The sequence below is a fragment of the Montipora capricornis genome, chromosome 1 (genome assembly GCF_036669925.1).
Source record: "Montipora capricornis isolate CH-2021 chromosome 1, ASM3666992v2, whole genome shotgun sequence".
Taxonomy (NCBI): Eukaryota; Metazoa; Cnidaria; class Anthozoa; order Scleractinia; family Acroporidae; genus Montipora; species Montipora capricornis.
In genome coordinates this window covers 51,179,501-51,191,226 of record NC_090883.1, presented here as the reverse complement: position 1 = coordinate 51,191,226, position 11,726 = coordinate 51,179,501, and the positions used below count along the sequence as shown (strand labels likewise).

Genomic DNA, 11,726 nt, shown 5'->3' with positions numbered 1-11,726 from the left:
TGAGCTTCCCCGCAACACCTTCCCGAGAATCATGGCAGGTCCTAGAAGCGTAGTCTTTTGTAATGAGTCAAGTCTCATTGCAAAGGTAAAGATCCTTATTTCACGAGAGTAACATGTGCTGGTGAACTGATAGACTTGAAGCCCACGATGCGCACCTTTTACCCCCCCCCCCCCTTCCTTTCCCGTTCCTCCGTCAATGCTCCGTTTAACGGGTAATCAAAGCCACAGCTACGCGGATCAGAGGAAAATCGAAGGAGACGTGGCTGGAATGAGACGGGGTTCGAACTGGCAACCTCCAGGTCAGAAGGCTGACCTTTTTCTTTTTTTTTTTTTTTTTTTTTCACTTCTCTCTGCGATTCCTCCTTGTTGTTTCTTAAACTTCCATTCCCAAGACTGTTACACCCGACTATGAAATGGATGACAACTTTCAGTCAAGTTTTTCAAACCGTAGACATTATATCAGATATGACGCCTGAGTCAGCTCAAACCATGTTAGGTGGTCTGATTACCTGTGCAATTTTGCCCGTCTCCGTCAAAACCTGCTAAACATCGACAGAAGTAGGAGCCATTTGTATTGGTACAAAAGGCATTGACGTCACACTGGTTCGTTTCAGCAATAGAGCATTCATTGAAATCTGCAAGCAAAAAATGGAGCAGCATATGCGTTTTAATCAGCGACACTTATGTCTAGTAGATCTAATTTCTCCCAATTTTGATATCCCATACGACGTGTCCCGTTACTATACAATACATACATGGGTAGAAAACTAGCACTTCACATTACCCTCCAATAGTTAATTCCGTTTTATTAGTTCATATACCTGCTGCACCTAATATGGTCAAGGAACGCGTCAGCAATAAAGCGAACTGAAAACATTTTTGCAGCTCTGAGAAAAAATGGATGACACAAGCCGTTTTGGACCGGAATTGACCGAGGCAGATAAATAAATTCGACATGGAAGAGCTGTTGATCCTGGTGTTTTTAATAAAACAATTATTTTACTCGGGCTTGCTAGTTATAAAATGATTATAACCAACTCGGCCTATCTATCACTTCATATCCAACACACCCTCGTAGAATAATTGTCAATTATCCAGTCCAACGTCTTTGGAACGTGAGATGTGTGCGAACTGCTCTGGAATTAAAGTGGCAAAAATGAAATTGACAGTGAGAGAAAAAATATGAAATATCATCGTGGTTTGCTCGCATCGTCTACATAACATTGTGACCATTTCATGACGTTGTTTTGTGGATGACAACAAGCAAGAGAGGATGAAGTAGGAGAACGGACGACCCCCCCCCCCCCCCCCAACCCTTCCCCCCTATTTATGGGCCTCTTCCAAGGATATTGGCCAGCTTTAATGATGTACTGATTTTTTTAAATTTGCGTGGGATTGGGAACGAGAACTTAAAAAAGCTCAGTTCGCGAAACTAAAAGAACATTATTTTGTGATGGAGCATGGGGATCCGTTCCCTTACTTTATCCTCTCTTGCAACAGGGAAATGTACCAAAATGAAAAATGCGCGTGCGGGGCTTGCAGAGCATTTGTTTTTGCTGATCAAACCAATTTTTTTTGTATTTTTTTTGTCGTTCCCATCGCCGTCAACGTCGTCATACTCATGTTGGGTGAAGCGCCTCTTTGTTGACTACCAAGGCCCAAAGAAAAGGAATTTCAAAGCGACAAACATGATATGCATGAACGTCGTCAAGACGCTTCTTTAAGATTGTACCTTCGCATCTTCGGCCATCTCCTTCATAGCCTTCCAAACATCGGCAGACGTAAAATCCTTCAGTGTTAGTACACAGGGCATTGGCATCACACTGGATTGCCTCCCCGGTTACACATTCATCAATGTCTACCAAGACAGAAAATAACATTTTCGTCAGGTTCGTACTTGCAACCTTGAGTTCAGATTTCGCCTAGTGCCACAAAGAGCACAGGATTTCAGTTCTGGGCAGGGGCACTTGGTTCAAAGTTCAAGGGTTTTTTAGAGTGCGCGTGCGTAGAACAGAAAGTTGCGTCCTCACACTCCATTTAATAGGATACTATACATCTTATTCCAAAATGGCCGCTATGTTCCGTGCATACGGCGAGAGCTACTGAAATTTAAATTGACCAATCAGAATTCAGTGAGCTCGAAAAACTGTGCTATCCGATGTCACGTCAATGGATTCGCAGTTAAAGAACCAGAAAACCATTTAAAAGATTTTGTGGCAACTTTTCTGTCAACAAACTTTGGCGCGAAAACTGGGTTGCCGGCGAGCAGCGATTCGAACGACAGCTGCTGGGCTTTGGCTATTATTTGTGATTTTCAAGTTTCTCACTATTTTCAGACGAATTTAATCTGGTATTTTCGAATCAAGCGTAAGAAGACGTCAAAATTTTATTGATAATGTATTTATTTGTGTTAACTTCGCGAAAAAAGACTTTGGTGACGTCCTTTCGGTAGGATTGATCGACAACAACGTCACTTACGCACAGAAATGCACCGTTTCAAATGAAAGGGCAAATGATTGACAGGCTCGCACAGTCTTGACTGCCGCGCGCACTGCGGGCGTGGGTTCCGTATGCAAGGTTAGAATTCTTTTGATTGCAAATTGGTCCTTTTGGCCTCATTCAAGGGTGAATATTCTTTTGAATTTTACGTTTGAAAACGAGGCAAAAAGGGCCAATTTGCAAGAAAAAAAAAGACTACTAAAATGGCGGCCATTTTGGAATAAGGAGTATAATAGACCTCTTTCATAATGGCGGCCAAAAAAAATGTTCTTTTGATTTAATGCTAATGAGTCTTTCTAGCCTCGATACGACGAGCAAATTTCAAAATAACATTTGTTTCAAAATGAGGGCTCTAGGTCTAATTAACATAAATACAAAAGAATATAAAGGAGGTCGTCATTTATAAAAGAAATGGAAAAAGAAAAGGAAATGAACTTTATTTAAGTGTCTGGTCATTCTAGCGCTGGAGCACTAATTGTGAATACTGTAAACTGAAATAACGGTTACCGCAAATTAAGTCAAATGTTGGCTTTTGAAGGTTGGGGAAAACCGGAGTACCCGGAGAAAAACCTCTCGGTGCAGAGCAATCTCGACCCCAGAGCTCTCCTCTTGACAGAGCGAGAGAAGAGCTCTGGGGAACCCTAAAACAAAGTGTCTTCTAATTGGTTTTCGTGAAGAACAATCAAAAGCATTTCTAATTGATGCATTCATGTTAGCACGAGGAGTGAGCAGGCGCAGTAAGGTTCAAATAGCCAATTTTTGGCTGTAAGAACCCTACGGCGCATGTATTCCTACACAGAATTTCCCAGAGCCTTGGGTCGATCCGAGGCTCTGGTGACGAGAGGACCAACAAACTCAACCCATATATAACGCCGTGTCTGGGAATCCAACCTGGGCCACATTGGTGGGAGGCGAGTGCTCTCACCACTGCGCCATTTCCTATAGAGGAAATATAAGCAACGAGGATGTTTCCGTTACGAATGCCATAAATTTGGAGTCAGTTCTGTCTAACAACATCGAGTTTGTCAAGATTTTGTTTTCAAGTTTGCCGGCTTTAGTAGGACATAACCGAGTCACCGCGCAGTAGGAAAGAAAAGGATATATACCTGCGGTTTCTAGTTTGGTCTTCTAAGAGGTCAACGTTGGTCAGTGACACACATAGCATCGTATTTTCATATTTCTTTTTCTGGCAATGACGCATTGACCAAGCATCTACCGAATCCATTTTCTCTATCTGGTCAATAAGATTGACACCGACCGCAACAAGATTTAAATGTCATTCGCTTTGTCTTCTTCATTCAAACAACTTGCAGCCCCGTGAAGAAAGTGCCTCGTCTTATACCTGACGTAAATTATTATTACTATCAACCGATCCTCGCCGTTATCTTTAAACGCTCCTTTTTAGTAACGCTGAGCTTCAAACTTCTGCTCTTGACCGGATTGGCGTTAGAGAAAACGATCGAAACGAAAGTTAAAAGGGTGACATCTCTGTTGTTGCTACTATTGTAAATTGTCTTAAGGACGGTGCCTACTGGTGTTTTTGCCCCGGTTTACGATTATGCGGGAAATGTAGATCTTAACAAGTGTTATTGAAATTAAAAAAGAAAATTGGGGGTAACCACGCATTTTTCAAGGATTATTCGTGAACAATATTTGTAAGAAGCTTTAAATACAAAATCCCATGTATGGCGTTCTTTGTCAAATTGAAGCTTACTTATCTCTGAAAAATGCATGGTTACCCCCAATTTTCTTTTTGGATACCAATAGTACTACGATCTACTTTCTCTGCATAATTTTAAACCGTGCAAAAATATCCCTGTATTAGTATGCATCACCGATAGGAAATCCGAGTGTCTCGAGATGCGCAGAACGTATGCGCAATAACAATAGTAGGCACCGTCCTTAACACCTGGCATTAGCGACTATCCCCCGTGGTTATGGCTGCTATTGTTGTTCTCACTGAAAACGGCTGAGTACTTGATGAGAAAGTCATCAATGTACGTAAGCATTTACCTGTACAGTTCCTTCCGTTTTCGCTGAAACCTTCCAAACATTTGCAGGTATAAGACCCTTCAGTGTTAGCACACATCGCGTTTTGGTGACAATTGTTCATTCCAGCGCTTACGCATTCATCGATATCTGGAGAAGACAAGAAACGTTTGGCGATAGTTGCATGTTATAACATGTAATCCTGTTTTTAAAGACTTAACTCAGCACAATCAAGTTTTCATCTGCTCAATCTATGCGGCTTAAATAAGTCATCGAGATCAGAAAGAGGTATAAAGCGTTTTCACTCACGTAACCAGCAGCCATATTGGATTAGTGAAACAAAGGAAAGTATTTGCATAGAAATTGAGTTCAATTCCCGGAGGATTAGTTTGGTACACCATCATGGCTGCCATTTTTTTGTTTTGGAACACCAACATGGCCGCCGTGACGTCATTTGAAAACGCTCAAAAGAGCAAGGCTAAATTTACAAGCTAATTTTTAGGGCGCAAATTGTCTGCGTGAAAGAGCATCGAGATTCGGGTTCGCAATCGAAATTAGAAAGGACTTTCTCATTCAGCAATATGCCTTTGCATGCCATCTCATCACTTGGCAGGCTTAAGGTTCGACTGAAATATCGGTGAGACTATCTCAGAACAAATGACAATTGCTTTTTCATTACTGGTTCTACCTGGAAACCCAACCATTCTCTAGGAGAGTACAGTATGTTATCTAAAGCAAACAGGCCCCTACGGAGTGTTCACACTAAAGACGTCAAGCAGACTCACGCAAGACGCAACACAAGGAAAGAGCTGTGCAAGCATGATGGTGTTTGTTTGGCTTGCTTTTGCGGTGTCAATTGGGTCAGTTCTGTTCACACTAGAAAGCGAGTTGAAGTAACAGCAAACAAGCTAAAGAACGCAATTTCCTTTTCTTAAGTCCAGCGTTCGCATCCGAGTTAAACGTGTATAAGTCTTAAATTCATTCACAGCTTTTCCCTTGGATGCATCAGTGGACATATTTAAATGCCCCCATTTAATTACAGTTTCATAAGTCGTTATTAAGTCACAAATCAGAAATACTACCCTTACCTACGCAAAATCGACCATCACCTCTGTAACCTCTCAAACAGCGGCAGATATAGAAGCCTTCTATGTTGGTACACAAGGCATTGGGGTCACACTCGTTCAAATTAGGATTTTCACATTCATTAATATCTGGAATCACAATAGTAGAATCTCTTGTGCCTTAGTCTTTGCGACTAGTGTTTGTAAATAAAGTTAAGAGACGAGACCAGCGGTTAAAAGTCGCTAACTAAAGACTTGCAAGTTTACGCATTTGTAGAATTGCTTAAAAGGTAGCACTTTTTGTCAGTTATTTTGAGACGAATGAAGGTAGTGCTATCCAAAAAAACAACTTGGTGCTTGGTGGAGATTAAACAAGAAAATTTGGCTTATCCAGCGAGTTTTGTGGGCTGACTTGTCGAGCGTCAAATTAAGGAATTATTGGGAGAGGATTTTTGCCATAGGTGGAATCATGGTGACATGAATACACACATAAATACGTTGAATGAAAAACGTCCGTCGATTCCGCAGGCATTGAGAGTGCCAAGTTGAAAATGTAATTTTTTTCTAAATTTTTGCGGCTTTCTCCGCTCTCTATTTTTTTCTCAGATGAGAGCTATTTTAAGACCATGAGTGGTGCTCCGGCTTGAGTTAAACCCACTACCTCCCACCCTGTAGTCCGTGTAGTCCACTGCTCTAACTACTGAGCTATTCGGTCTGAGGTCCACGAGCTGTCTGCTACAAACTATCGCGACAACATAGTCTCAACCACAGGGCTGCAGAACGAGCGGTTTCGACAAGGGACGCGATGGAGCCATGAAAATACGAAGATCTGAAAACGAGCGATTAGCTTCACAGGCTCCTCTTAGTCTCCTGCCCTTCACACCAACCTGTGCAGCTTAATCCATCTCCTTGGTAACCATAATCACACACGCATGTCCCATTTTGACAGACTGCATCAATACCACAAGAAGGAGAGCACTCAAGAGCCGCAGCTTAAAAAAAAACCCAACATGGTGAATTTCTAGCAAATGGTTTGAATCCAGGCGTCATATCAAAACTGTATGAACGAAAACCATCCGAGTGAGAATAGTCCTGAGAACGCTGTTGTTGGTGAATTCTCTGACCCCATCAAGTTTGATGGTGAAATATTGTTAGATGACGTTGCTTAGTCAAAGTAATAACCCAAATCGACTGCTTATTTACTAATTGAATTATGTGCTTGTTTGTTTGTTTACTTCTTTATTTATTTTCATATGTAGATTGTTATTTTTTAATCCAATTAAGGAACCTCCAAATACTTACGACTGCAATAACTCCCATTCCCTTGGTATCCCTTCTTGCACTGGCAGTCAAACGAGCCTAGTGTGTTTATACACGCAGCGTTTATGTCGCAATTATTGTCTGGGGACTTGCATTCATCGATATCTACAAAAATGTTCAAGGGCAGTTCGTGAAATAATACATCATGATTATGCCTCCAAGTGGCTGGCTGGCTGACTGACTGACTGACTGACTGCATGAATGTCTGATTGAATGACTGACTAGCTGGATGGCGGGCTGACTGAATGACTGACTGACTACTGACTGATTGACTGACTATGTGACTGACTGATTGACTGACTATGTGATTGACTGATTGACTGACTATGTGATTGACTGATTGACTATGTGATTGACTGACTGACTGACTATGTGATTGACGGATTGACTGACTATGTGATTGACTGATTGACTGACTATGTGACTGACTGATTGACTGACTATGTGACTGACTGATTGACTGACTATGTGATTGACTGATTGACTGACTATGTGATTGACTGATTGACTGACTATGTGACTGACAGATTGACTGACTATGTGACTGACGGATTGACTGACTATGTGACTGACTGATTGACTGACTATGTGATTGACTGATTGACTGACTATGTGATTGACTGATTGACTGACTATGTGACTGACTGATTGACTGACTATGTGATTGACTGATTGAATGACTATGTGACTGACTGATTGACTGACTATGTGATTGACTGATTGACTGACTATGTGATTGACTGATTGACTGACTATGTGACTGACTGATTGACTGACTATGTGATTTACTGATTGACTGACTATGTGACTGACTGATTGACTGACTATGTGACTGACTGACTGACTGACTATGTGATTGACTGATTGACTGACTATGTGACTGACTGATTGACTGACTATGTGATTGACTGATTGACTGACTATGTGACTGACTGACTGACTGACTATGTGATTGACTGATTGACTGACTATGTGACTGACTGATTGACTGACTATGTGATTGACTGATTGACTGACTATGTGACTGACTGATTGACTGACTATGTGATTGACTGATTGACTGACTATGTGAGTGACTGATTGACTGACTATGTGATTGACGGATTGACTGACTATGTGATTGACGGATTGACTGACTATGTGATTGACTGATTGACTGACTATGTGATTGACTGATTGACTGACTATGTGACTGACTGATTGACTGACTATGTGATTGACTGATTGACTAACTATGTGATTGACTGATCGACTGACTATGTGATTGACTGATTGACTGACTATGTGACTGACTGATTGACTGACTATGTGACTGACTGATTGACTGACTATGTGATTGACGGATTGACTGACTATGTGATTGACGGATTGACTGACTATGTGATTGACGGATTGACTGACTATGTGATTGACTGACTATGTGACTGACTGATTGACTGACTATGTACTGACTGATTGACTGACTATGTGACTGACTGATTGACTGACTATGTGATTGACTGATTGACTGACTATGTGATTGACTGATTGACTATGTGATTGACTGACTGACTGACTGACTGAGAGTTTTGTGAATGTGAGAATTATACATATGTTGCTGAAATTTCATCCACTGGAAACTTGGAAGTCTCTCGGAATATCCAGCAGCTCAGTGGTTAGAGCATCTGACTAGATCACAAAGGGTCGTGGGTTCAAATCCAACCTGGAGCTTGGATTTTTTCAGAGTTTCCAAAGGATGCCATTTCAATAACATATGTACATGTATGAATACCAGATTACCTGGAGAAAAACCACTCGGAGCAGAGGAGAGAACAAAGAAAGAGATGACAAACAAGTGAGGCTGAGCCCGGAACTCAAACCCAAAAAGATGGGGAACAAATTTGTGCCCCTCATTATTGCATCAAACATCATAATACATCAAAATACATACCAGTGCAAATGTCTCCTGACTTATTATATCCGGAACGACATTGACAATCAAAGCTCCCATTTAAGTTGACACAGTCAGTACCAGGGTCACATAAGGCAGTGCCGTCAGCACATTCATCAATATCTGAAATGAGGTCTCATTCTATTCAATACACTTCATTCTATTCAATACCCTTCATAAGGCAGGAGTTATACTGAGGTTTACAACAGCATTTACCAAGTATTAGAAAATCATTCAAAAAAATAATATGAAAGGGAAATCTCCAAAACACTTTACAACTGGACCAAACCAAACGAATAAATAATTACAGCAATCAGAATACAATAAGTAAACTGAGTAGGGAAATGCCATTACGTGACGACTTACAATTAATTACTGAGCCCTGATGTCTAAATCCAAATACAAGACATCGCTACAAAAGCTTTTAAAAGTACGCCTGTCTACTTCCCGTTGACGTTGTTCAGCCCCTACTAACTGCCGATGATGAAATTTGGAGGTTTCACTACATAAAATAACTTCATTATCTTCCGGGATTTTTAAAACGTGTTGCTCTCCGTGCAACGCGAACGGAAGTCGCCATCTTGAAGAACTGTATTTCCGGTTTTAACCGGAAGTCGAACGATCACGAAGCGCGGGAGTTCGGAATGGTCGTATAATGCTGTTGTAAAGCAAGCCCCATCTTCCCTTTGCTCGCTTTTCGTTCAATGCGCTGATTAATTTTATCAGCGTTTGGTTAGCCGGCCTGGGAAACGAATTATATGAACACAAAACAAAATGGAAAGTCGTCAAGCGCTCAAATGTTCTACAAAACCGCAAACTAATTTGGTCATGGGCAAGAGTGAATTAAATGGGTGTTGATCTATCACTTTGCTGCCTTGACCCAGCACAGTCAAAAAGGATTTATTTTTAGATACATGTTGCGCGCTAAACAAACAAACGGCTGCCAAATTTAACCAATCAGAAGAAGACATGTCACGCGTGACTGATTCTGCTATGTTTTTTTAAGAGACACGACATCTGATTTTCGCGGGAACGGGAATAGACGGGAATTGAATAGACTGGCGGGAATAGACTCATTTGTGACTGTGCTGGGGAGCCCAACCATTCCTTAACAAAACTGTTATCTAATTCACTTTTAAATGGGCCTTATTCGCGTAGCGGCCATATTGGCCATAGACAATAGATTTCGTACCCCGAGCCTCGAGTTGGGATTTTCGGCGCGCAAAAACAAAAGTTTGCAATCCCTTCGGGACTGAACATGGCGGCCGTGTGATTAAAGTCTATTGCACGTCGTATTGTAGAAAAAGACGGGTCGACGGTTAAAAACATGCTCTAGATCACAATGGTCGTGCAGAGCGTTAGAGATCGCCTGTTCCGCTCACTAAGCCGATCGTCTTATGTTGTGGTCGTTGCAATCGATTTGAAGCCTTCTGTTTCTATAGGCTTTTAAATGAAGCGCGCCAATTTACCTTCACACGTGCGTCCATCGCCAAGATAACCTCTCAGGCAGCGACAGACATAGCTTCCGAAGGTATTTGTGCACAATGCATTGCGATCACATTCAGACTGATTAGAAGCACATTCGTCGATGTCTGAAATGAATGAGAATTGAGCAGGTCAGGGATGTCTGTGCCGACCAGTTGAGCATAACAGCGTGAGGAGCAGCTCATCAAGAGGAGTTTCTATCTCCACTAATTCCTTAAGTCAACCCTTTTCGAGTAAATTTATTTTCAGGATTTAGTTTTTCCAGTGAAAAGTATCATATTTCCCTTGACGCTTTGATATCCCTGTTTTGATTGGTTTTACAACAGTGGGCGTGCTGGGCATGAATATCCCAAGGGCGGCGTTCTGTAAATAAATCTACTCGGGAAAGGGTAATCTCGTACCCAGATCTCACTCTGTCACTGGAAATGCCTATGACTGTGGAAGATCTGGGTACCAGATTAGGGAAAGAGTTGAATCCTAGGCAAAGTATGGGAGATACAGGATCCCTTTGATCAGCTCCCGGCGTGAGACATTTTCGATCCGCGGACGAAAACTGAAAGGGAACATTTCTCATGCCGAGATAGTAGTCTCTCCCTTATTTTTTCAACTATTCGCCTGTAATAGTGAAACGATACTTGGCAATGTAAGGTGGTGGTGTCTAGACAAGCCAAAGAAGAAAACAGCCCACTTCTGGTTGCCGTCTGTGGCTAAAAAACGTTTCGAGTATTTGCTCCCTAATCACAACAGACGCCCTCCAAAGAAGTCAATTTCAACACAAAGCAAATACATTCATCCGGCGCATGCACCAAATATCCAATGATTTTGCTTCTGCTTGGCCATTGAAGAATGACCGGCAATAAGGTAAAGGTAATGATAAGCGTTCCTTTTAAAGGTAAATTAAATGCATTTGGGTGAAACTTTTCTAGACAAATGCCATTTGAATGATGGCAAAATTTTACTACCATGACCATAATGCTTTGAGTGACTACTATTGTCAAAAGGGTTTTACCAACTGTCTCGGAGAACAGAAATTTTTGAAAAAGAAAGCATTTTGACAAAGCATTCTGGTCTTAAAAGTTAAATGACGCCATTGTGCAAATAACCCATTAATATAGTGTTGCCGCATAATGAACCACAGCCATCTCGAAATTACTGTCGACAAAAAAAACTTCGTGAAAACCCCATCAAAATTTCCTAAGTATATCACAGCCTTTCAAAGGCCAACATAACCGGGATGATCATTCGATTAGAAGCTCGTGTGTAACAGTGTCTCCAAGGCAATATAATCGTGCGACAAATGTTTGATTCTCTTTTACACCCTTCTGCCCCCCCCCCCCCCCATTCTCCTCCCTCCTCGCCATTCTACACCCCTTTTCTTACCCTCCTACCCCCTCCCCTATCTTTATTATATATTGGCGTAAGTCAGAAGGGGAGACTCG

At 41.6% G+C, this 11,726-nt stretch overlaps 1 protein-coding gene across 1 annotated transcript in view; it reads right to left on the bottom strand.

Moving 5' to 3' along the window:
* Positions 1-11,726, bottom strand: part of LOC138016236 (uncharacterized) — a 150,053-nt gene that overhangs the window by 129,764 nt on the left and 8,563 nt on the right. The window contains exons 8-15 of the mRNA XM_068863406.1: positions 10,272-10,394; positions 8,803-8,925; positions 6,855-6,977; positions 6,440-6,544; positions 5,577-5,702; positions 4,513-4,638; positions 1,733-1,858; positions 510-635 (exon numbers count right to left, since the gene is read on the bottom strand). Coding sequence (XP_068719507.1) covers positions 510-635; positions 1,733-1,858; positions 4,513-4,638; positions 5,577-5,702; positions 6,440-6,544; positions 6,855-6,977; positions 8,803-8,925; positions 10,272-10,394 — 978 coding nt within the window. The remainder of the gene's footprint in view (positions 1-509; positions 636-1,732; positions 1,859-4,512; positions 4,639-5,576; positions 5,703-6,439; positions 6,545-6,854; positions 6,978-8,802; positions 8,926-10,271; positions 10,395-11,726) is intronic.